At 39.7% G+C, this 27,057-nt stretch overlaps 1 protein-coding gene across 2 annotated transcripts; it reads right to left on the bottom strand.

The window, feature by feature from the left end:
• Positions 1-802: 802 nt before the first annotated feature.
• On the bottom strand, positions 803-26,286 carry etv5a (ETS variant transcription factor 5a). Of its 2 annotated transcripts, none has more exons than XM_041807494.1 (13): positions 26,143-26,286; positions 21,902-22,041; positions 21,687-21,780; positions 21,526-21,573; positions 20,762-20,812; positions 16,311-16,434; positions 15,919-16,224; positions 14,703-15,025; positions 7,630-7,692; positions 7,181-7,249; positions 5,716-5,885; positions 4,839-4,946; positions 803-2,618 (listed from the first exon to the last, which is right to left on the bottom strand). In XM_041807494.1, exons 2-13 carry the CDS (start codon positions 21,947-21,949, stop codon positions 2,388-2,390), a joined length of 1,635 nt encoding a protein of 544 aa, XP_041663428.1. In that variant the 5' UTR covers positions 21,950-22,041; positions 26,143-26,286; the 3' UTR covers positions 803-2,387. The 2 variants fall into 2 exon arrangements, with proteins under 2 accessions (XP_041663428.1, XP_041663429.1); XM_041807495.1 differs by having other exon boundaries at positions 4,845-4,946.
• Between the last annotated feature and the right edge of the window lie 771 nt (positions 26,287-27,057).

Below are 27,057 nucleotides of genomic sequence, written 5' to 3'. Positions count from 1 at the left end.
TATTTCAAGAGGCTTTGAACCATTTAAGCCTTAAAGTTTTACATTTTAGCTGTCCTTGAACCCCCTAGGATCAGCATGTTTCATGGGACCTCGAACCCCTTACACCATCTTTTTGTAAATGTTTTCTCATTATATAGAAATCTAGTGTTTTTTGTACAACATTCATATAAAATACACAAATGTAGATCTAATGGGGTTAATATGCAGAGGTCCCTTTTAGTTCCTTAAAACAGTTGTTGATTAAAGTAACTACAAGCAATTCTGGCCTTATTTTTGTGGTTTATATCTTGAAATTTGATCTTTATCTGAGCTAAGCAATTTAAAGTGGGTTGCAATAGATGTCATGAGATGTTTTTTCCATGAAATTATACAAATTAGACAGACTTTCATTTAGTCCTTTTGAACTTCTAAAGTCATTTTAAACCTCTATAAAATCTTATTTACAGTTTCTGAGATTATGAATCAGTAGTTTATCACACCAGATGTTGCTTTAAGTATAAAGTTGGGATCTTGGGATTTTTAAAGATTTTTATTGTTTGTTGATCTTGGTTTCACTTTTCTGCAGTGATCAGTGTTTTTCCTCGTACACAGTTTTAGCAGATGTTGCTCAAACAGTCAGGCCTCAGGTTAAGAGAGAGTAATCATTTACTCAGAAACACAGAAAAGAGTCAGAAGCATGTGACTCATGAAATCAGCCAGGTCAAGCAGAGTGACTGCCAGACCACAGCAGCCCGTCAGCTGACCGGCCGACTGCACGCAGGAGGAAGAAAAAAATGATGAAACACACCAGGACTGCAGGCAGTGAAGCATAAAGGACCGTTTATTGTACCCAGTACAGATTATCATAAACTCAGCAGTGTAAGAAACACATTGTGAGGGAGGGGAGGGGAGGAGGGGGGGCTGAAGCCTATACAAGAGCAGACTCCTCTGTGCTCGGGCTCGATCCCATGATAATATCCGTGGCCTTCGCTGGAACTCTGGCCTTTTTCAAACATCTAACTCAAAGCTGAACACAGAGGCCTCTTAAAGAAACAGTCTGCATGAGGAGCGTCGTAAGGATTGTTTTTTAAAAAGGTACATTTCTATTAGAGGCAGAACTATACAGCTTATACATCAAAATCAAAACAAATGCAGCCTTATAGCAAAAATATATACTTTTATATACGTTTTGTCTTTGCCCCGGTTCAGAAACATACATAAAGAACACAAAAATAAAACTGCAGAGAATATCACAAATATCTTCTTTGTCCAAAGACAGTAAAGCGATATGTTAGTGGACACTTACACCATGCAAAGAGAAGCAGAAGTCTCTGGTTGTGACTGGCAGAGAAGGTGTCCAAAAAACGGGTCGTCAAAACGTCAAAAAACCCTTCTGATTTTTTTTGCATGCAACGTCCCGATGCTCCGGCCATACTGGGGCATCAGAGGAACTAGTACACTGCCAAGGAAACATGAAGCACCCAGACGGGAATACAAAAGAAAGGGAGCAAAATCAACTTTTATCATATATAATCTTAGGCGTTTTAATGGGAAAATATGTACTTGTGTGTCCCTTTTGAAAACAGAGGAGATGGAGTGCTTATCATCTCGATAGAAAAGGACCCAGCAGTGAGAACAAACATGATATAGAGGAGTGTACTGTACTGTAAAGACTCTCAGTCTCTAAAGGGAAGCAGATACAATCTCTTACACGGAGCGGTAGGTAGGTACGATTAAAATAACGTAACATTTACACGAGAGAGAGAGAGAGAGCAGCCTGACCGACTAGCCTGAAAATACAGCAACGCCCCAGAAACCTGAGAGTCCTGGGTCTCAACGAAATTCTACAAACAGCTGGCATATTTAAAAGAAAAAGAAGTCCTATCTACAGAAAACAAAGTCATCTGTGGGGTTAGAATATGCTGTGGTTTTCTTGTTAATCCGTTTTTGCAAATTAAAGCCCTTTAACGGATCTTCAGTTAAGATGTGGTGAAGTGAAAATGCAGGAAAGGGGACCCAAAAAGGCAACGATAGAATTTAGATTTTAAATTTTACTCTGTTTCATTTTTAAGAAAAGCAGATTGTCACAAAATCAGATGTGTAACATCTCTTGCTGTCAGTTCTTTTTAAAGTTGGCGGCCTCGCTTTGTTTGGTCTCTGAAGAAAACAGCAGCCCCCTTGTCTTATTTAAGGAAGCCGGGGCAGAGCTACCGAGTCCACTTGTTTCTGTCCTTTCTTTTTCCCCCCTCGTTGTAGCTCGGGAGCTTCCGGAGTTTCCGAAGGTTTTCCAGGGAGCAGGAGAGGGAGCAAAGAGCGTGAGGTTTAGCTTCCTCGCAGCTCAGCAGGTCCAGAGTGGGCATCGAGGGAGTGTTTTTGCATGTAGATAAGTGTGGTGGGGACGACAGTTGTTAGTAGCCGTAGCCGTCTGGGAAGGGCAGGCCGGCCGCGCACTGCTCCGCCGCGTCCAGCAGGTAGGGGGCAGTGTCTTCGTAGTGGGTGAGGGGCACCGTGTCATCATCCAGACCCGGCAGGCTGTCAGGGTCCACCTTCAGGTTGGGCCTCTGGTTGTCAGGGAAGGCCATGGAGAAGAGAGCCTCAGGGTCGCACACAAACTTGTACACGTACCTCTCACCTGCCACCTGGAATAAGAGATGAAAGAGATTATTGAAACCGGCATCAAACTCTCAGATTATTCAATTATCCATAATATGAGTGCATGCAAAACATCCTATCCATCTAGGCAGCAACCCATAGACGGTGGACTGGCCGTTCCGTCAGTCGCATTCATCCATGGCCAATCAGAGCAACAAACAATATAAAATAGACATGTGCCACCATGAAGCTTGACAGGTAGCCTTAAAAATTTTCACCATCAGTGGAGCCTGTTAGTGAATCAAACTCCTTTTTTCCACCAAGGAAACCTTTCAGTGTGTTTTTTGCTGTCCTTTTATTAAAGAAACATCCAGTACCAATAGAACTGCCTCTATAGCTGCATCATGTCTGCTCTTTTTTACCAGCCGGCATTGTTTACAGGCTAGCAGTCACTTCAACTACACCTGGCTTGTAGCTACTACGTCTTTCCTCTCAAATGGCGTAGATTCATCTGGTCATTCTCTCACTGAAAGCAAGCACATCAGCTTATTGCCTTGCTAGATTGATTATGCCTGATAACAGATATGGAATCTGGCCAATGCTATCCTCCCAAAACAATCACTGGTGTGTAGCCCAACACAAGCGACCAGTTATTGTCCTTTACTTGCAAGACACCCTGGCTTCAGACCACTACTGTCAGACACCACCACTGTCAGGGTGGAAATACATGCAAAAACTTTCAGAATAAAATCACTTCTGGCTAAAGTAATGGTTAAGATCACAGTGGGTGGGTTAGGAACAGTCTTTTACATCAAAAGTAACTAACCTGACCTGCAAAACCTAATTACAAAACATTTAATTTAAAGCTGACTAATCAATATGCTATCAAAAAAAGATTGTCCTTCATAAAAAAACACTAACATAGCTAAATTTGATACATCCCTGTGCAAGCTTTAGCTGCATTAGCTAAAGCTATGCTAATGCAGCTAAAGCTATGCTAATGCAGCTAAAGCTTCCCACTGTTCGCATATCTATTTCTGAAAACAGCAAGTACATTGCACCAGCAAATTGCATCACTTCCACCCTGACAGAGGGGGTGTCTCAGTTGTGATCTGTAAAAGGAAGTGTCTGAAAGCAGCTGTCTGCAGCCAAACCCCACTCTTAATTTTATAGGACAGCTGAAGAAGGATGGGAAATATGGAGGGAATGGGTGCCAGGACCAGATCATTACAGACTTTGTGTCCATGTTTGCTTCAGTCAATTAAGAAAGTAACAGGTAAGTCCCTCAACCAGGGAAGAAACTGAACCAAGGTTTAAACCTGGCTACTACCAAGAAATCCTCACCAACACAAAGACTGTAGCCTCTGTATATGGGTCCCTGCTTTACTAACTGAGCTAAACCACTGCCCATTTTATTATATAATTATTTAAGTCAAAGCCCTGAACTGAATCACTAAAATCAAATACAATATTTTCATTTCCAGGTCAGGTTGGCTTGAACTGAGTGGCTGTAACAGCCAATCAGAGTGATCAGACTGGATGTTGCGTACTTTGACAGTTCTATAACAGGGCATTGAACAAAACTAATCCTTTGAGCCAGAGTATTGAAAAAGAAGAGCAGCTTGTCTGGAAATGGCATCGAGTGCTGAGCTGCCGATGTTAATTATCCGCCATGTTTGTTTTTCTTCTGAATGTACGTTTAATCACACAATTTCTGTGAGCTATTTCATGCTGATTGAGTCTGAACTGTGAAGTTGTTACTTCAAACAGCAGGTGTTTTACTGCTTGCATTCAGTGGATTATAATGTTAACAATTGGTTCAACACTGTCCTTATCATCGGTGGTCTCCCACATTTTACAAACTGTTGAATGTTTCAAAATACTCCAGTGTATAGCCAGCATAATTCAATATGTTACAGACCCACAAATGCTGCTTTAACGCGTCAGCTGAAGCAGTTCCGGTACATTTTGCACAAATAAAGCCAAATTTTAAAACTGATGTATTGCTCTTTTGTACAAAACGCCTCGAAATGTGCCTGAAGGAGATTAATCTAAATGAAACAGTCATATATTCAGTAAAAGCAGATTCTGCAGGCTTCTTATCCACTTCGACTACTTAGCCCCCGGCTGTTGTAAGAATCTACATCAGATAATTCCCTGTTGGCTGTAATCAAACATGACCATCAGACCGTTTCAGCCTCTCTGCAGCTCTAATGTTTCTCAGGGAGGAGGGAGGGAGGGAGAGAAAACAAAAAGAGTGAACGTGCCTTTACCTTCTGCATGATGCCCTTCTCGTAGTAGTAGCGTAGAGAGCGGCTTAGTTTGTCGTAGTTCATGGCAGGTCGGTTCTTCTGGATGCCCCAGCGACGAGCAACCTGAGGACAAAGAATCATGGTTATCAGTCATGTTGATGATGAGATTAACAAACTGTAAAACTTTCCACATGCCCTGATGCTGTCTATACCGTAACATGTTTGCTTTCTACTTCAAGAAAACAAAAGAAGTCAACATGCAATTATGGCTCGTTGTATAAGTAAAGCTTCACAATTCAAGTCTGACTGACTGTCAAACTTTACCATGTAGTATATGACTGATTTAAAGCAATTACCGTGATTTGTTTTCTTCAAAAAACTTAATTTCTGGGTTCTGGATGTGGTTAATTCATGCTCTGTTCATAGAGGCTATGACAAATATGTACTAATTTATGAGCCAATTAATTAAAAAATGAAATCATAATATTGATTACTCAGCCCACAAGCAGAGATACAAGGTATTCCTGTTGTTGGTATTCAAATTGTGCTTTAACTTCTTAGAATCTTTGAACTTTTGTGTTTTTGTCTTTTCACTGTTGTCCTGTATTAATATTTCTCATGTTTTCTCACGCTGATATGGACCTATGGGTTTTAAATAAAGTGTAAGGGGAAGTAAAGTCAAGTAAGTAGAGTAGTCCTCAAATTTGGCCATCTGGGTTTGGCCCTGACCATAATTACTCACTTTCTTCCCCTGGTTTCCTGCTCTAACCACTATCCACTAGCAGAAAAGCCAGAAAGTTTTTAAAAAAGGCAATTAAATTGTTGCAAAACTTCTGTAACTGTAATTCCATGTCTGTAGATTCTCCTGCAGTTACTGACAGGGAGTACTGACCTCTTCAGGCTCGATGAGCTTAAACTCCATGCCACGGCCGGTCCACGCAATGAAGTGACCATTAGCTGGGTCGTCCAGTAAAGTGACGAGGAACTGCCAGAGCTGCAGGGAGCCGCGGCGCTGGTAGGGTGGGCCGTCACGGTACACTGAGGGCTCCTGTTTTACTTTACCTGCAAGACAAAAAACAATGGAAAATCAGCATTAGCATTTAGCTTGACATCAGTTTTATCCTCGTCCTTTTATTCTAAACATGTTGACTTTGCATGCTTTATAGTAGGGTTCTTAACATTTGCGATACTTTGATACTTTCTTGATTCCATGTGTTTAAAAGAAAACAATCTTTCTTATTTTAATGATTATAGCCCTGATAAGAACATTATCTTTAAAAAAAAAATGACATATACAGTACGTCAGAGTGTCATCTATGATCACCTAATAGAACTGAATCCATCCAAAATTGCAGGCAAATTTCTGTCAACTGATTATGTGTAATCCAACTGTCCCCTGTGGCCCATTTGGGGTCACAGGGATAGCTGGGAGTCTATCCTAAGTATCACCGGGCAAAAGATGAGTTACACCTTGCACTGGTTGCCAGCCAATCACAGGGCTAGAAGAGTCCCCAATTCACCTAACAAAATGTCTTTGTCCAAAATACCCCGAATGTCTTATTTCCTATTACAAATGACAAAATTGTAGCAAAATATCCAATTTACATAGTTTTATAAAAATATACATTTGACATCTATGCTTTAACTACCCCAAAAAGAGGAATGCCAACTCAAAGTACTCAGATTTAGAGGTAATATATATTTTGTCTTAAACTTGACAAATCATCATTAATCAATAATACGTACTTTCAGTCGTACAATTGTAGCTGTTAAGTGACTTGGTATTAAAAAGTGCCAAAAAAGGAGGGTGTTTTATTCATCTATCAACAACTGCAGGGAAAGTCCTGCACATTTTCCATACTGCACAAAAACTTAGGCAACATTTGTCCCTGAAACACTGCCAATGTGTAGAAATTTGCCAGTAGTTTTGGGGTATTTATTACCAGAATTTCTCAAATAATTGTTCCTTTTTTTGGTATGGTTATCTATCTTACTGTATGGCAAAATTATGGCATCCCTGCTTTCTAACCTCCCCTTGCACTGTGTCTTTCTAGTTAGTTTTTTGTTGAAGTGTGCCAAAAAATAAGAAAATCCAATTTCACCAGAGCAGAATGGAGCTCAGAGACGTAAAAAGAGGCAGAAGGGGAGCAAGAGAAGAAAAATAAAAGTGTCAGTCAGATCTGCGCTGCTTTGAGGCCGCAGTGTGGTGAGAAATTCCTGCCAGATGGTGACTGTGAAGTGGACTTGCTGTTCATTATGCACCACAAGCTGAAGACTAGTTTCAGCCTCTGAAACAGCTCACAGTATCGAGCTCTTTTGGTTGAGTGTTTGCTTCCTTTTTTTGTTTAAATCCTCACCTTCTAATCTCTCAGGAACCACACAGGTGTCGTCAAAGTACAGCTGATGATCTCTGTCGAAGGGAAAACCTGCGATGGAAAAACAGAAGAAAGCAACATTAATCGGGAGAATCTAAGCAGCATATAAAGCGTGGGAACTTGGCTTTTCTTCTGACGTAAAGGCCAGCGACCAGAGATCCAAACTGCATGCAAAGCAATATAGCCGGGCAGCCTCCCAAGACTGGAAGGCTTGTATTGTGCTGAGCCGCTGCCAGCTGCAGCTACACAGCATCCATTGATAGATTCGCTTTCCCCTGAGCTGTCACTTTAACGCCACTCTCCCAGCCGGCTATCACTGAGCAGAGCTTTCAGCCGCTCGATAAGATCCAGGGCCGTGGAGAGACGGACATCACTAATGCAATCATTTAAACACCTGGGACTTAAAAAGGGAGAGAATAATGAGAACTTACTTTCATGGTTATTTTGGTAGAAGCTCCCCGCTCTCCCGAACGATGACTGACAGTTAGGCACTTCTGTAAACAAAGAAGAAGAAGAGAGGGTAAATTTAGACCAGAGACACCCTCACTGTCATATCAGATGTGTAATACGTCAAAATCCACCTCGCAGCTGACAGATATATTTGGATCCCTGCCACTGTGTGCAAAGATACATGGCTTTGATACTTAACCACTGTGTGGGTCTGTGAATAGAGGAGGCTAAAGGCTCATAAGGGATTTATGACACTGTTACTGATATAGAAGGGGAGAATTTAACTGATTAAAAATACTGCGACCCACATAAAGTCCAGTTTGAAAGCTTTAATAAGCATGGACCCAGCGCAGATACAACAAATATACTAAAAGCTTTTACAAAAACAATAACCAGTAGTTTCTTTAGTTAAATTAAGACTTTTTAGGACCTTTTAAGACCACTTAAAGGCTTGTTTATCCTGTCTAATGCCTGTTTTCAAGAGGGTACACACCAAATGTTGTAAGCAGTGATGCTTCAGAGTCATACCAGCAAAACATAACAAAGAAGAAAAAAAAACAGAAAATGCCAGTGCTTTTTGCAAAAGGATTTTGTGCATTGTTTATTAACTTTTAGCATATATTTGGTAGTTGCAAGCCAAGTTACAGGACACAGATTTAGTCTGACACAGAGCAGGTAAAGTGAAGTGTGACTGCACCCTCTTGCAGATGCAATTTCTAACATCTATTTAAATGCAAAGGACAATATGAAGCAGGCTTGACAGCTTTTTTAGTAATGCATGGCTGCTCTCAATGGAACCTTATTACTATGCAAGTTTGTATAAATAAACCTCTTTTACCAGCAAAAATGATCCCTAAACTAACAATTTCTTTCATTTTGTAATGTTTTATCCGCATTTTTATCCCTACCTAACAGCAACAGCCATGAACCAAACTTCTTCAGCACCTTTGATGCTGTTTTTGCAATCTGATGCAAAGGAGAGGTGTCATTTCATAGATGTGAACACTGCATGGCTGATACCATTGCCAAAAGATCTGATCTAGGATCAGTTAAGTGTGGTTGAGTGATCACAGAGGAAAAAACGCATTGTGCGGAACAAGGGGCGTCCCACCCAGGACAATCAAACTCAGTTCATAATACCAAACATCCTGGCTAATACAAGATGGTTCACAACCCTACATGGAAGTATAGTGATTGTTAAAACACATCTGGATCTATTTTCATACAACAAAGGAAGGGTCAAAAATGCATATAAATACTAAAATGTATGAGCTTTACACTGGTATATTACCATTTTCTTCTGTCTTGCTAGCTATGAAATTAAGACCTTTGTCAATGAAATTTAAGACTTCTAATGCCTTGATTTTTAAAGGATATTCTTGGGGGCTTTTATATCTATTTAGATACAACAGCTGAAGAGAGACAGAAAATACAGGGGGAGAGAGTGGAGGAAGACATTAACCAATAGCACCAGAACTACATCTGAATATGGGGTCTTCTCCACAAGCTGAGCTTTAACCAGTGCCTTTTAAAGCCTTGATTTGAAGACTTTTAAGACCCTGCAGTACCCTTGTACTTAGTTTTTACCATTACAATGATGTTAACAATTGCTGTGCTGCAGAGAGCGCTAAGAGTGGGGTTTTGTTGACAAACTTGCATGGATTTATAGGCTGATTTTACCATCTGATATCAGGTAGCTGTCATCTTACATCAACTTGGTATTTCTTGGTTTGCCTGAGTGCTTATTTACCTGATTTTATCATATTAGATTATGTTCAACTGTTTTTATAAACCACTCATTTGTGTCGTTTTTCTGTTTTATCAATCATAAATATGGTATTTGCATTTGTTTTTACTTTTTAGCTCTTTATGCCTCTGATAGCAGAGGCTGGAGGCATTGTGTTTTCAAGTTCTCTGTCCACGTGGGTCTCTCTGGTGAGCTTGATATCTCAAGAATGCTTTGGTGGGTTTTCTTTGTATCAGCATCTACTTTGACTCAAGGATTAACTGTCTCAATTTTGGAGGTCAAAGGTCAAGAGAATTGGTCATTAGGCCTGCATGGGCAGCCATTACACTGTGCAGTTTTTTAACTGCATTACTCATTCAGGTTTATAACCACTAGACATTAGTCTTCAAGTGTTTTCACTATGCATTTGCATGGGTTGCACCCTATTGAAGTTCCACTGTCCTCACGCCTAAGAAGTTCATACTAGTACAGTGATGGCATGATGACAAAGTGCTTTTCAGTTTTACCGGAAAGTGAAAGAGCGCAGCAGAAAATGGACACTTCCTGGCCCTGTTTTTGCCTCTGTTACTTTTTCTGAAGATGGGACAGAGAGAGGATCATCTTGTCCATGCCTCTGTGATGTTCATAGTGAGGGCGAAGCATCGCAGGGGCGTCGATATCACATCAGCATACTGGGGATTAACTTTCATAATCGCCATAATGTTATTTCAAATCTGCAATAACTTCATATTTATCATCATTATTATTATCTTTAAGATACATGACCTGATATGATGTTTTCCTCTCTTGAAAATAAATTATTTATCCCATCAACATCTGGAAGAGTTCTTATTTCAGGTCTGTGTTTTGATGTTTCAGTGCCTCAAAATTTTTTTTTTTCGTGTTTTATCTTTGCTGCCAGATCGATTTAATCTAAACATCAGTGAGGTGATTTATGTGTCAGCCTCTGCAGGCCAAAGCCTCAAAATTGAGTTTTGTGACACTATGGACATAAAATCTCCATGACAGCCCCTTATCCGTGGCCACCACCGGCCTTTAGCTCAAACAGCTGGCCTAAAATATGCCTGATCCCAAACACCCCCACACAGCCGGGATCAGAGAGCAGCACACGACATCCCTCCCATGTCCACCCAGCTTGTAAATAAGATTAGCACCATGGCTGCTGTTTTAAATCTCAATGACAATCGAGTTACACCAGTCCTCCACCCCTGAGGCTCGGAGTCTGTCTTCTGTTCTCAGAGTCCCTGCAGAGCCGTCCCGCCCCCGCATTTTATTCTGTTTCCTGTCTGCTGATAAGATGAGCAGAGATCAATCTTTGGGAAGTGTTTCCTAAAGTCATGTCTTCTTTTTAGGAGACGTCTGCTGGAGGTTGCATCACATTTTAACATGCAGGGAACAAAAGACTACAATCAGAGATATGCTGATTGAGGCTGTCAGTGTGCAGCAGTTCTTGGTGGAATCTTCGGTGATTAAAAGCAAGAAACTGATCAGTATTATGTGCTTAAAACTGTTTTACTATGCATTAAGGATGCCATTCTCGCTATTAAGGTGGTTAAATCTTTGACACTTAGCTAAATGTTGTTTCTGTTTACTTCAATGACCAGCAACCTTGTAGTACAAAACTAGAGATTTTTAATCATGTTTTTACTGCAAGTTGCTGCAATATGAGCAAAGGGGACTGTAGTTCATTTCTGAACAGTTTGTTAGTCCTTTTGATGGCTCATGAAGTGTCAAGAGTTATGTTTATGTCTTAAAAGCACACGAAGTGCTGCATATTGAATCTTTGCCAATGTATTTGTGCAACAGAGACATGCATGACTTTGCCTGTGTTTCTGGTAATCAAAACAAGAAACTACCCAATTTTAGGTGCCTGCAAATTCAACATTTGTTGGCATGGTATCAAAACTGGTATCAATACTGTTTAATTTATGCTCTTTTTGTTTAAAAAATTACAAATCTGGTATCAGAGATACCACAAAATTTCTGTTTTGTATGAGTATAAGGGTAAAAACAGGCAAAACAAAAGTAAGAATGTCCAAAAACAGGAGTAGGTAGAAATTTAACTTAAATATCCTCGCCCCTCTTTTTTAATTTTCTACTTCTAATCCATGTTATTTCAGAAAATCCTCACTTCTGTTCACAACAGACAACTTTTCACAGTTTATTTCCCATTAAATAAATAAATTATAATATTTACTGTTATTCTTTGTTTATTCGTTGTCATATGGATACAAGCAGGGCTGCAACAACGGGGTTATTCATTAAATTGTTTGCAAGATAAACAACCTGCAGCTGTTACCAACTATATTTAAAGACAGTTCGAAAACATATGATGGCTCAAGGTCCTAAATATAAGTATTTTGTGCTCCTCTTACTCTTGCATGAGAAAAAAACAAATATTCAGATTAAGCCAGACAAACAAGACGACATGGAGAGAAGATTGCCAACTGTTTTTAATCCTAACTAAAAGGCCTGTGACGAATTAGTATTAATATAGAGTCAAATGTTTTCCAGTATGGTATTGTGACAACCTCTACTTTTATAACTGAGCTGTGTTTTTTAAAAAGAGATGTTAGAGGAGCTGTATCAATAAGCAAATTACAGGATTTAGTTGCAAAATAAACTACTCTGCGAGTCTAACAAAGAAGACTTAATGTAGAACATTGAAAAACTTGATGGTTAAAGGCCCTTAATGTGAGGATACTCTGCTATTTCTACTCTTGGATGATGAAGTTTCAATATTAAGAGTAAGCCAGATAAACATAGAGACATGGAGAGAACCTTGCTGGCAATTTTTTGATAATTAACACAGAATTACCCTATTTTGTTGCTGTAGTACCAAATAAGGCATCAATAGTCTAATTTTTATGAGTATGGTATCTACAATTACAAAATAGTATCATTAAAAAGGACTTTTATTTTTCTGACATGTTTTTTGAATAAACTGTAAGAATAGCTACATCAGTGAGCACATAACAGGATTTTTGGAAAGGAAACTGATTTTAAACTCTTACCAGAATGAATTTAATATGAAATATTACCATTTTAACACTTCAAGGTCCTCATTTTTAAGATTTTGTGCTCTTCTGGCAAACAAGCAAGACAACCACTTTCCCACAACTGGAAATGGATTTGCCAGGGAAGTCAAAAACCACCCCGTGAGCATTTAGGGGAACTTTATGGCTTGCATTGAGATTGTGTGCAACTTTTATACTTGCATGAGATTAGACTGAATATTCAAGATTGATAAAGGGAGCTGGCCTCAAATTTTTGCAAATTAAAAACAAGAATGTACCCTATGTTTGGTTGCTGTAGCACCAGAAAGGATATATTTAGTCTCATTTATCTAAAATGACAAATCTTGTGTTTTTAACAACCTTGATTTTTATATTTCTCCTGTGCTTTTTCGAATAAGATGTAAGAACATATGCACCAATAAGCAAACATTAGCAAATAAAACTGATCTGCAACTATAAAGTAAATTGAATGTAAAAAATAAAAATATTTGACAGTTCAGTGTCTTATTTTTAAGATTTTGTCAACATGCTGTGACAATCACTAACATGGTGAAATGGATTTGCTAGCGAAGCAGAGAGCTACCCAGTGAGTATTTAACAGAAAATCATGACAGCTGTTGAGATTTTGTGCTACTTTTCTTCTTGCATGAGCAATAACTGAACATTTAAGCCAGACTAAAGGATTTTGCCTGCAATCTTTGGAAAGTAAAAATTACCCAAAACTGGCTGCCTAAGACCTCTGTTTTAGTTGCCGAGGTACTGTAGCAGTTATCATAATGTGGGTTTATAACGCTTGGATTAAAATAAATTGCTGTTTTATGTCCTCATAACTGGTTTTGTTGACGTGTGCAGACCACCCACACTGCCGTAACAACATGTTCCATGTTGGAATGCCGAACAGGCACTTCTCCCGTCCATCTAGAGATGCTAGTCCCTAGTGACGTAGGTATTTAAAGGCCATAAGAAGCTAAGAGGATTTGTCATTACATCACTGCCCGGGCCAGCCGGTCACCAACCAGTCGGCAGGAAAGGAATGAGAGTATATGAGAGCGATTGGAAAGATGAAAAAGAGTGGCGAGTTTCAGGGAAAAGGGATGTAAATGCATGAGAGCGAGGGGACAACAGCTGGGTGTGTGGGCGTTGGGATCAAACAATGCCCCGACAGTGGCTCGGCCTTGTTTGCTTTGCACCACGTGGACAAACAGCCATCACTGCCAGGATGAGGCCTTGTGGAGAGGACGGGCACCATTTGGCCCCTTTTGTGTTCTGTCAGATTTTCCAGGCTTCTTCTAATCAATGGTCGTACTGCAGGTCACTAAGCACTCTGCAGGCGTTGGCCTAGATCTATTCCAGGTAGGCTCAGAGAAGAGGCTCTGTGCACCTGGCTGGAGGAGTGACCCATTTACTTTTTGCCCTTGGAGGCTTAGGCTGAGCTAAAAGACCCACTTTTACTTTGCTGGTGTGACTCTGGAGGAATGATGCAGATTAGGGCTTTCAAAGTGAGTGTGTGAAATGAGCACCTGTGCGTTCAGCGCTAAAACTCACAGGCATGTGTTGGTGCCCAGAGCAAACATGGAAAGGCACATTCCCCACCTTCAGCCTGCTCTACTTGCACACAAAATGAGACAATGACTTTCCCACAGATGGCTTTGGACCTGCCAGTGAAATAGAAAGCTCTCTGGCCTGCATTTTTACATTTAAAAGGCGCTCAAAACTGGTTCAAAAGTGAAGGGTTTTTTTGCAGTCAGAGTCAACCCAGATGTCACCAAAAATCTTCTTCAATTAAAGTTTGATATTGTTACTGCATCGTCATTTAAATCATTTCTAACACTTGTTGCTGGACTCTTATTTTGCTTCTAGATATTGTGCATTTAGAACCTGATTCCAACATGTTTTCAACAGAATTTACCTCAATAATGGCCATTTTGGTGTCCATATCATAGTTCAGTGCAAATTGGATGTCATTAAGAAGGACGTAACACTTGTTGCACCATTTTCAAATTGGCTAAAAGGATGAAAAATAAGGTACATAATAACTGGCAACCTATTATGACTATGAGTACCCAAATTCTCCTTTTCATAGCTTCTTTTAGTGCAATATCCAAATGTAACAATGCACTTAACTTAGGTTTTGCATTACTGAGTGTACAATCCATGAATTTCTGGAGATTTGTCAGATATTCTGCCTTTTCAGCACCTTTCAACACCCAATCCTTAGTGTGATATCAGAGAAAAATGGCCACCAAGTGAAAACAACAATTAGATGCAACTTCAGGCTCGATTTACTCACCAGAATCGAAGCAGAAGTCTCTTGGCTCTTGCTTGATGGCCATGGGGTGGAACCCAACCTGGCGTGGTGGCCCCGACGGAGGGACAGGAGGGCCCATGGTGGGGACGCCCTGCTCTGTGTATCGTGGGTCGATGAGTTCTTGTTTGAACCCCTGTGGTGGAGGCACGGCTACCAGCGGCTCTGACATCTGCCGGTGGTACGGTGGCCGGCTGTCTCGTGGCAAACTGTTGTTGCTGCTGGGAACCTGCGGTAGGAACTGGGGTCGTCCTTGGCTGTCTGACGGCGGGAAAGGTAGACAAGGCTCTGACATCTGCCTCTGGAACCTACAGATGATGGGACAGACAGAAGACAATGAGATTAAGACTTTCACAGATTTTATCATCTCCTTAGTTAGTCCTCCTTTGCACTTTTGACAAGATCTAAACATGCAGGATGCAAGTTGGTACCAAGGAGCTCTGAATCAAAACAATGACCAAAAATGATGAGTCAAGATGCTGCTGAACTCTGCCATCTGTTCTTACTTCTTGATTTGATTTGAGGAATTGCTTCTAATAGTTTTCTATAAGCTGTATTTATCAAAAAGATGCCTCCATTTTCATTTCATGGATATATTTCAAAAATAAGGGAAATAGGCCATTTGGTATTTCTACCTTTGACATAGAAACTGGATGTTTTCGCTCGAGTGTTAACATGTAAAATAACTGCTAGTAAATAACAAATGTTTGTAAACAGTTGTGCAAAAATGTAAAAATCCATTGAATTATCTTATGAAGATGCAAAGGAATATTCACTTTAGTTGGCAAGGGTTGCATTTCTGAGAAGCTGCAGTTTATAATTCAAGCTTTAAAGCTTAAAGGCCTTTCTGCAGACATTTTTGTAAACCTGTCAAGTACTACTGAATACTAAAATAATTGTCACCTTTTATGCGATTATATAAATGCACAGTCTATCGCATCTTGAATATTTGTGCAGCACTGATGTAAATGAATATTTGCAAGTGCAACTTCGAAAAAACCCATGTGTGAAAATTAAAAAAACACATTCTTAAATGCTGACAAATTAAGATTTTAACCCATGTATCTCCATTTTAAGGGCTGAACCTGGATGAGAACTTAAAAAAAATTGTAGCTGGATTGTTACTGGGCCCAAGATAAGGTTTCTGACTGATACTTAACAGGAAGCTAAAAAGCTTAAAAGAGAAAGTATGAACACAAACCTGTGCTCAGGTGTGAAGGTGTTGGCATCCTGGCTGATTGGTGCACAGGGCACCACGAAGGGTGGGGTGTGGCTGTGGACTGGGAGGGCCTGTTGGCTGGCTGAGCTGGCATTTGCTGTGAGCGGCTGCTGTACATGAACGGCACGTGGCCCTGCATTTGGGTTGGCTACGTGGGGATGAGGTGGAGGGGGGGTCTGCTCGCTCAGGGGGTGCGTTACTGCTGTGCTGGTGGGGCCACAGGGAGACACAGGTGTGGAGGGGGGAGTTAATGGCTTGAACCCTGGAGTGGGCTTCCTGTCACAGGCACTGTGGAGGAGAGAAAAGGCAGAGTGGGACGATCAATACATAGTCATGCTCCAGGTGAACTCTTAATGTGATTACACCGCTCTTACCTGTAGCTGTAAAGGCACTTCTCTCCGTAGGGCATGGGACTGCGGTCTTGGCGGCAGGGAGAGAGCTCTTTGGAGGGGGTCAGCTCTCGTTTGATCTTGGCTGGTGGCGGGCCATGAAACATCACTACAGAGGAGGAGACAAACAAGTGAGTGCATTAGATAAACTCCAGATATCTCAGAACTGAAGCCATAAACAGAAGTGCAGCAGTTATCTTAACCACATTTAAACTGATGGATAATGGACGTATGGACAATGTCTCGACTGACAGAGACACTTAGCAGCAATTTATCATCATCCTCTCTAATGACGCCGACTCTTTCTGTGAAAACAACCATCCATCCTCCAAAGCTAGGTAGCACGATACTAACTGCACTGTACACACAAAAGCTATCCAACTCCTCGTCTGATTCCCATTAGAGCGGGCCAATACCAATACCCATGAATCAGTGTGGCTGTAATCTAATGGCGATGAATGATTTTCTTCTCCTGTGCTGTAACCATTAGACACTGGCTGCAGCTTCCGGGGCGCCACATAATAGCCGGGCAGAAACTAGATCCCTGAGCGCAGAGGAGCGGGAGCCAAATAAATCAGCCGTGGTGCTGATGGACCTGAGCGGGGCAAACAATGGGCACGTGAGCTCCCGTGTGCACGCTGTGGAGCCTAATGGCTGGATGGAGACTTTTCACACAGAGGGAGTAAATAATGGAGAGATTAGGCATCTTTGGATGGGTGAACAGGGGGCTGGATTAGCAAACAAGTGCCCTAAATGCAAACTCCTCTCCTCCCCTGCACTGGGCTGTGGGTTTACAAAAATCTATTGATTTAAGTATCATGATATGTAGCATATCAGGGAGCTTTTAGTTCAGCTACATAAGGACATAGTCAATTCTAAAACTACATAATGCCCCACTGAAACAGTGATTTTTACAACAGAACTGCAACAAAGCTCTACCATTGCATCATCTTTGTTTTAAACACTGAACAAAACAACATGTTTTCTGCTCATGGTGTGAGATTTTACACCAGCATTGAGAGATGCACATTTACGACTTTTTCCTCCACAATTTACACCAGAATTGTTCTGCCCATGTCTCAACTGCTGATTCTGGTAAAAGGGCAAAACGTCCTGTATTAAACAGGCTGTTTAAAAGGGGCTACTGTCCGAACAATGCACCCCAAGTGGGAATATTAGTGCTAGGAAACATTACGAGCAGTAATTAGTAATTGCAACTAGTGTTTATGATTGCCTAAACAGGTAAAACTATATTATTGTATAATATAGACAATATTATATTGTAATAGACAGATTTTTTACTCCTTGTGCAGGCTAAAACAAAACCAGTCCATATCACAGTTGAAAAGTCTTCATAAACTCAAGACCTAGTTGGGTGCCCGTTTAGCTCCGTGGTTATTTCGGGTGCTCAAATAAAGAGGCTTTGGTCCAGTTCTCAGCACTGTTTGGTGCATGTGTTCCCCTACTCCCTCTCCCCCATATTCTCTGTCTCTCTTAAGCTGTCCTGTCCAAATAAAGGCAAAATACCCCAAAATATTTCAAAAACTCAAGACCTAGTTAAGAGTTCGGAAAGACCCACTTCAAAGACTATGCGAAAGGGGGCTGTTGTCCAGAGAATACACCAGAAGAAAAATACAGCCCTGACTTAGAACATTTTAAATCAAGTCATGCCAAGTGGTGTTAAGACCTGTATGCTCAATGATTTTAAAATGTAAGCACCTTAGGAGGTATATGGTGGTGTAATAATGCTTGGAGAAGTGGTTATACCTCCTGTTTTAACTACATGCAAGACCATTTTGCATATTTAGTTCACAATAAAACAGGTCATTGGCTTTGAAAAATGAAAAAGCTGATATAAAAGACCACCACTGGCAAAAAGGCTGAGATCACCACATTCCCTTTTCAGTTTCAGCAAACTAATGGGGTTAGTGCGTCACAAAGCGATATACTAGTGTACTTATAACTTCAGTCTTGCCATCCTAGGAGTGGAGATTTTGAATTGGGTATACTGAAAAATGATTGGGTGCACTCCATACACCACTACTAGTATATATTCTGAAATGCACCACAGGAGACATTTCTTATAGAGTTTGTAGGAAGCACGGCCATAAATACAGGCACAAATCAAGCCATATAAACCTTCCTTTTGAAAGCTGCTGCTTATTAAAGTCTGAAAGTGTGCACAGATACGTCCCTTCAACTTCCCTTTTACATGCAGAATCAGAATCATAATTGTCATTAAAAACACCAATGTGCATGTTCCTTAACAGCAGAAAAGGCAGCATCTGAGCAGTTACAACATCATAAAACATAGAAATCAAAACAGAAGATTTTCTCCAAAATAATAATCAAAACAATCCAGTCTAAAGGGGGTCAGTGCACGGTTATTAAACCCATGTGATGTCCTACTGACTGGAGCTGATATCAGAAAATCAAGTTTCAGTGAATAGGCAAATTGTGAGAGCAAGTGGCCTGCAGCCTAGCAACAGAAACAACTGCCAAATCCACTTCTCTGTTTCCCACACACACAAAAAGTACACACAAGGTCAAAGACGACGCCTCAGCAGCGTTTACAACAAGCTGACTACACATCTACGAACCTACATAACCTTGCATAGGAACACATACATGTCAATGCATCGACCTCAATAATACGTTACAGCTCTGCAGCTTAGCGGTCAGTTTGCAGCTTTCTGAGCCGCAGGAACCAAGATTTATCGAGGCAAAGCTGACAAAGACAGGCAGCCACCACACCCTGTCTCCACCTCCTACGCTTCAGACCAAAACATAAACTCTGAGAGTCAGAGGGGGAGGAGTCATAAAATGCTCCATCGGGCATAATTCAAACATATCCCTCTGCTGCAGGCAAAAAAATTAGAGTGCAGAGACAAACAGGCGGCTGCGTGGAGTTCAGGGGATCAGAGTTTAGCTCTGATGTAGGGCTGGGAAATAAACCCAGATTTACAGATATAATGATGGATGCTTTCGAACGAGACATAAGACAAGAAAATATTGTTTACAGTGACATGGTTTATGCTGATGTTGATTCTTATATATTCAAATTCATTTAGCAGCTTTCATTTTATTAGGAAAAATCAAACATAATAGATACCTATTGGATACGATAGCAACCCAAAAAGAAGCCCTAGACACCTAATATTGTTCACTTGTTATTTTGCAGGCAGTTTCTGTTAGTCATTTATAACAGAAAACAGGAAGTTGAAACCTGATTTTTTTTTTTGCCTGTAAAATGACAGATAAAGCCATTTGAAGTATTTGAGCATTGGCAACATTTCATATTTGTGCAATTAGGACAGTTTGCTTGCAGGCTATTTCACTTCTAAGCACTTGTTACATGAAATAGGTGTTGTTCTGTTGGAATATTGTTAATGTCATTTTTTGACACCATAGCATATTTAAAATAAAGGAGGATGTATCATGGTAACACATGGTACTAAAACTTCAGAAACTGGGAAAATTTATCCAGGAAAGTAACAAATAACCTCTAAATTCTTTACCTTTAAAGAAACACCTGTTATCAGAATAACGGACATTTGATCATTCTGAAACACCAAATTTTGACAACCTGAAATGTTTCTAATGTGCAGGAGTATAACTTAAATTATTCATGATTAAATACAACAAATATGCATAGTTCATGGATCCTAATTTTTTTGCTTTTCTTGGATAAAATTTGGTAAAATTGTTTTGTATGACATTTCAGTACTTGGTGAACATTTTCAGCATTTAACCAACAAAGTGATGGTTTGAATTGTACTACAACCATATGAAAGTTTGTTATTCTAGTATTGTGACACTCTTAGTTCTAGCTTTACAAGAAAAAAAAGTATGTTATGTGATGCCATTCATCTAAAAAAAAAAAAAAATAATGAGATAAGAATTTCAGTCCATATCGCCCAGCCCTAACTCTGAAGCTGCCCATCCTCTGGAATCCATCCCACTCCAGCAGCAGGGCCTGAGTGCGGGAAAGTGTGAAATCAGATTAGAGGCTTGGCTCATGTGATGCCCCATGCCAATCGGCTGATTAAACTCAAAATGGAGGGAGGGAGGAATGGGGGGGAGGGTGGTCTTCCCAAAGCTATGTTTTTGAAGAGGAAGGATGGTGTTTGTCCTCGGCAGGATGGAAAAATTTCAATAAAAGACGGGTGAGCTGGATGTCTCGGTCAGGGACGGCAACTCCAAAAGAACTAGAGCTCTCTTCCTCAGAGCAGAAACCAAGCCCACGCACTTTTTTGTTATGAAATTTTGTGATGCAGAGCTGCCACTGCTGCTTAAATCTCTCGCCAGATTTCACTAAAACTCCCAAATTGTAGTCGGGTTATTATTCAAATTAGAACCAAATTGCAAATTTTCTTAAGGAAAACAGGAAAGAACTTAAACATAGCAGAAAATAAAGATAAAAATTAAGCACTCACAGCTATCCGACTGGAAATCTGGGACAAACTGTTCGTCATCAGGCACCTGGGCTGTAAAGACAAACAAAAATGTTACACAAGTGAGAAAAATCAAACAACTTTTGACCCCTCTGATAACTTTTTCCTACGCACCCAGGGGAAAAAACACCGAAAGGGAAATGATGAAAAAAGCTGGGAAAAAAACAACAGGTATTTTTGCCAAGATAAAAAGAGAACTCCGTCAGCAGTTTCCCTGGAAGAGGACTTTGGTTTTTTTTGCTCGACTGATGAAAACAAAAATTGAAATAATTCACATTCTCATCAAGCTAATCTTTAAGCTGCAAACCTTCCCAATTTTGCTCATTCCTAAAGAGACAAGAACCTCTGCAGTGGCTGGTTTAAATACAGTAACATACTCAAAAATGTATTTTTTAATTCAAGTATTTTATGGTTTGTACTTTTATTTCCAAAATTGAAGATGCCCTTTGTCATCATCCGTTAAGAAATACATCCAATTCACAAAAACATAACTTGCATGGAGACTTAAGTGTGCCATTTCCTTGTTTCACAACTAAGTATGAGCATGCATGATTAAGTGAAAATGAGAATGAAGCAATGTTTACGGAAAGTTGCAGCGCAAATTTTGATAATGTGCAATAAAAATTAAAGGTTTCCTGATCAAACCTACTTCCTTAGTTAATATTTTAGTGTTTAAATGATGAAAAAGACATTTCAGGAAGCCTTAAATAACAAATAAATGGTTATAAAGCAAATAGAGAACTCACCTTCTGCAATCCAGATCTCTTGCAGCTGACTGAGGTCTTGAAAAAGTTCTAGAAAATCAAGATTGAAAGGTTTTGAGCCTTATTGCAACTGAATATTTAATGAAGGTGAAAGCATTAAGAAATTACAGGTTATTAGAAGATTGCAGATGCTGTGTTGGTACCTTCTGTGTCCTGGGCGAGCTCTGTGTCCACAAATTTTCTCTTCCTGTCGTTTAGAGGCCTGCTGTGAGATGGTTCCTCCACGTGAGACTTGTGCTGTTTGGGAGAATGAGAACAACAGAAGACGTCACTTTTAAGCGGACTTAAACAGATTTATAATATGATCAGTCTACAGTAAAGTGCCCTGATGCTGCATCACTGCCATAGGTCCACTTACACTGGGAGGGACCATAAATGGGACTTGCTGGTCGTAGAATCCGTCCATGTTATCTGGGTGATTGGGGGGCTCCAATATTTGAAGGGGGAGGGGGAGGTGTTCGCTTTAAAGCGACAGCGCCTGGGTCACTTTGTGGGTCACTGGAAAACACATGATTGGAGAGAGACACACGCATAAATAATCAGCCCAGTGAAGATATGCATGTGATCTGCTATGGTTCATGAGAAACACTAACATGACTCCAGTAAAAATCAAACAGTATTGATAATTCCTTGGACACCATAGCGTCAAAAACAGAAGTCCTAAGCACCTAATTTAAGTGTTGCAGAAAATCTTCTGCACTGAATTGTTTTTTTTTAATGGTCTTGCATATGTTTCTAGGACTTTGCTCTCATCATTTTTTGACACCACACATTTTTAAAATGATAGAAAAAGGTGCCACACAGCACCAATACAAATCAAAATTGTAACAACTTCAGAAAATAACGTAATTAAGTGTGGCTAAATGTAGTTGTTTTGGCCATTTTTCAGGGTTTTAAAGCAAAAATCCCAAACTTGGGAAACAATTTTGGGCTTATTTAATAAGGATTTTTGCAGTTTATTTGTTATTTAGAACAGAATATAAATATTTGCTAAGTTGGTAGAACAAAAATAACCATCAAAAAGCACTTTGGGATTTCAGAAGTCATACGCAAACTATAGACAATTAAACTGTTTTGTAAAACTAAGATTAGGAAAAGATGACAAATTAATGGTATAAGTTTGACTTCAATAAGAACAGTTTAGTATTTGGTAAACTGAGCTTCTTATATGTTAAAATGGCCATCTTTAACATGCAATAAGAAGTTGAGAGAATCTTTGCTGCTGTGCAGACAAGAAAAGCAACGTGATATCACTTAAGGACCCCAAAAGTTTTCCAGACGGCCCCCCCCCCACACACAAATTTTCAGACTGAAAAAGCCTTATAAACCATGCAAAACTACTGCAGACTGAATGACAAGGAAAGAAATAAATAGGTTTAATTGTCAGAAGTCATAGCCTATCTTACTGCAGAAATGTAAAAAATAGACTTGTTCAGGCCTGAAAACGTAAATAGTTCTTAGTTTTTGATCATCTATGGACTAAATCAAAGGTTTTTTTAAATTTTTTAGCTTTTTCTTGGTGAGGATACGTGATCTGAAGATATCACTTTGGGAATTTTGGTATTATGGCAAGCTCCTTTCACTACTTTTTAAACACAGAAAATGTTAACGAAGATTGTGACTTACAGCCTCAAACACAACAAATTAATGATTTAAGTGGTATTTCAAAGCAGGACTGTCAAGTATATTCCTGTTCGTGCATCTTAAATGGAAATATTTTTCCACTGAGAATACATTTTTTTGAATCATTGTCTAGTTTGACAAAATAACCCTTGCATGGCATCCCATTGGTCCTTTCACCATTTTGTAAAGATAAAATCACTTCGACTGTATTCATATTTGCCTTCCACCATATACACTAAATTTATATCAAACATAAAACGAACATATTGCATAATGAAACACTAACTATTTAATAAAAAGTACACTTAGGGGCTTCAGAGTGTCATTTCTACTGTAATAAGGCATGCAGTGATGCACTCATGGTCTTCTGCATCATATTCCAACCCTGAAACATCTCCATATTCTTCCCTCCAGCCTTTTATTTAACCAACAAACAGCCTTTGTAGCCGCGCCATGCAGAGGGAGAGGAAAGTAGCACAATGTAAACAACACGCCGTCATCATGGAACACATGTAATACAGTTATATAAGCCTCACTCACTGGCCATCTGCGGGCAGTAGTTTCCACTATAATCAGCTTGGAGATCTTGAGTAAAAGACTTAGAAATGTGACACTCCGGAGTCTGTCTAAAGTCTGTGACGTCCTCGACTCAAAGCTGAGCAAACGAGATAGAAAAAAGGGCGGCCAGCGGGCTGATTGGTGTCTAACAGCACTGGCAGAACCTGGACTCTTTACTCGAAATACAACAAGGGAGAAAAGTTAACTTTACATTATAGGAGGCATGATAAGGCTCAGACGCTGCCCTCTTTTCTCACATCTCCCTGTGATATGACTCACTCCTCTATGTGCTGTTTAGGATGACGAATCCAAGATAGCTGCGGGGCAGTAATTACACATACACAGCACAGATAGCAATTACAACATTGGACCTCATGGTACATGCACTCATGTGGACGATAAAATGTTAATGCAGCATGTCAGTCAAGAGCAGCATGTTTAAAAACCTACATATTAAAGCTTTTAGGGCATATAGGAGTCACAGCAAGAGAAGAAACTTGAAATAAATAAAATAAGTTACTTTCTAAACAAAAAGAGCTTCAGTAAAGAAATTTAAAATCATTGCATTGATTATGACCGTGTCAATAAAGCTTAGAATATGTAAACAATTACACTTTATAGTTTAAACTGGCCCTTCACTTCACAAGCCAGTATGCATGGGTTGAGTAGGAATTGGCTTTTCCAGTTAATTTGTAATTCTGCAATCTTATTTTGGTGATGAATTAAAAAGTGAAGCATTTTCAGGCATGCAAATCCAGTGGTTGTCTTGCAGAAGTAATTCTGTTCAATACTAAAGCATGGGATGAATTTACATTTTATGGTGTTTTATAAGTTAACAGAAATGGCAGCCTAACCCAGTTTTCTGCAGCAAAATGAACACATTTCTAACACATAAGATGTCTTGAATATTACTTACTTCTTGTAAGACATAAGATAAATAAGTTGTTTTTAAGTGTTGTAAATGATGGCGTTGTGCCAAAAATGTTCATTTCAGCCATGTTTGTTGCAACACTCCAAAATAGAAGGAAAATTTGCTGAATATAACTGATTTATACAACTAGTTCTTTGCTATTGAATAAAGAGTTGATTGAAAGTTGAAAGAACTGAACAAAAATGATCTGCAAAGATGCAACGGAGCTGCAACCGACTTTTTTGCACTAAAATGACAACATTGTGGATGCTCCTTTTCTGTTAAAGAGTAAACTCAAACCCCAATTATGTCTTTTTTCCTTTTAACCTTTATTTAACCAGAATAATCCCATTGAGATTAAAAACCTCTTTTTCAAGGGAATCTTTGTAAGGTAAGGTGTTTAAATAATGGTTTCATGGCATAAATAATTCACATTTTGGATATTATGCAAACTACAAGGTCTCTAAAAATGCTGCGAAATAGTTAGAATAGTATTTGTTCAATCATTACGATTATTGGTCAAAGCTAAGGATGCATAAAAAACAGCATCTGGATCAATGCCAAACCTAAGAACGTGTATGCATACGATGTTTGTAAGTTCTATACAGCATGGTATGCACACTATACACTACTAAATTACCAAGCGGATAAGGAACATCAGAAGGGGATAAGACCAAGTCTCCACATTAAGGACTTAAATGTTTTTAAGTGGGCTTTTTATACTCTAACATATACCTAAATGTAATTATAAAAAAAGTTTGACTAAATTCGATAAAACTAGTAAGATAATCTAAACTGGGGCATTTGAAAGACGAAAAGAGTTGGTCGAAATGAGCGGATCACGCAAACGAATCGAAATTCCCATCTAGACAAAAAGTGCACCACATGCAGCGACCAAAGTTAACATATAATTTTCGCTACGGCTTTATAGCAATTGTGTTACAAAACAAGTAAACAGTCAAACTTGGCTACATCACAGTTCAAACCAAGTTTTCTCGCTGCCCTAAAATTACAACATGAGCCAATTTTTGTACAAACTTTGCCAAATAAAAGGCGGGGGACGAAGATCAGCAGACTCCCCCCATTCTGCCTCCCCCCTCACACTCCTCCTTTCCTCCTCCTCCCCCCGCCCTTCCCCCACCCTTCCCTGCCTTGTTTTTCTCAATGAAGTGAAACTCGACCCGTGTGGAAACACAGAGGGAGGGAGAGAAAAAATGGCCCGTCCATTCATAAAAATCACAAACAGTCGCTCCACCGCGCTGATAAGCTAAAGCCAACATCCACGCAGATAAAAATCAAGGGTGAAATACGAGCCACGCTGCACTCAAAAGCAAATTACGGGGTATTTCACACGAAAACACGCCGATTTAAAATGGTTGACAAAGTAAATATCTTTATATAAGATGGCGTTGGGGTCGTTTGTACTCTTAAAAGAGCGTCTAAACACCAAGCAAACACCAAGGCTTCGTTAAAGCAAAGTTCTCACCGAAATAAACACTGCAGCTTACCTTGTTTTGGTATAATTACGTCCCTTAATTCGAAAAGAGATTGTAGAAATATCCACAAATAAAAAAAACAACGTGTCGACAGTGGTACAGTCGCCTGAGCACGGACAACTGCTGTTCCTCCGTCGACTAGCAAAACTTGACTGAGCTTTTCGTTAATGGCCCGGTTGGTTTTCCCCAGGGCTCAAGCGGCAGGCAGAGACACGCGCTGATTGGTGGAATGCTGCTGCCCGTTAGGAAAGCAGCCAACCGCGTTCGGGCAGCTTATGAATTATGCATGACAACCGCTCTAGCCAATCAGAGCTTAGCAGAGGACTATTTTTATGAATGGCTGGATTTCATTCACATTTTTTTCAAGCATCAGTGCCAAGATGTGTTTGTTAAAGGGCCAGCTGCCTTTGGTGGAAATGTACTAAAGATCGAAGCCCACACAGAGGCTGCTGTGGCAACGTCTGTGTCACGCTGTCTCTCTCTCTTGGACTCTAATGATAGATTATTACTCTGAAAGAACAAATTGTATTTTAACTGCACTATTGGCTTTGCCACATTGTACCGCACTGAAGAAATCATTAATGTGTGAATTTAAAGTTGATTTTTAACAGCGTAGTAATGGAACAGATTCAGCTGAGTGACGCAAATGACCGAGGATTAATAAGGATAAAGAGGAGGCTGTATTTTAAGTAAAATTTACAAATGAGTAGATTATATAAGTCTCACTTTTATATGTCAAACTTGCAAATGTTGCACAACACATATAAATAACTCTTGTTTCATGGTAATTTGCTTTTTGCATTTTAGACAATGCAATCTCACCTATAGAGCACTATCAATACACAAAGCTATTCAAAGTTCTTTGCAAGGTTAAAACAGAATATTTATGACATAAAGAGGATTAAGAAACAGTAAAATACATCTAAG

The sequence above is a fragment of the Cheilinus undulatus genome, linkage group 15, assembly GCF_018320785.1.
Source record: "Cheilinus undulatus linkage group 15, ASM1832078v1, whole genome shotgun sequence".
NCBI lineage: Eukaryota > Metazoa > Chordata > Actinopteri > Labriformes > Labridae > Cheilinus > Cheilinus undulatus.
The sequence above is the reverse complement of the archived record's forward strand: the minus strand, read 5'-3'. Positions and strand labels throughout refer to the sequence as shown.

Bases quoted from the DNA above. Each gene is read 5' to 3' on its own strand.
- etv5a (XM_041807494.1), bottom strand. From the start codon at position 21,949: ATGGACGGATTCTACGACCAGCAAGTCCCATTTATGGTCCCTCCCAGT. The intron at 20,813-21,525 runs GTGAGTTCTCTA...TTGTCTTTACAG, and splicing joins AGAGATCTGGATTGCAGAAG to CCCAGGTGCCTGATGACGAA. The intron at 16,225-16,310 runs GTAAGAGCGGTG...TCTCCTCCACAG, and splicing joins AAGTGCCTTTACAGCTACAG to TGCCTGTGACAGGAAGCCCA.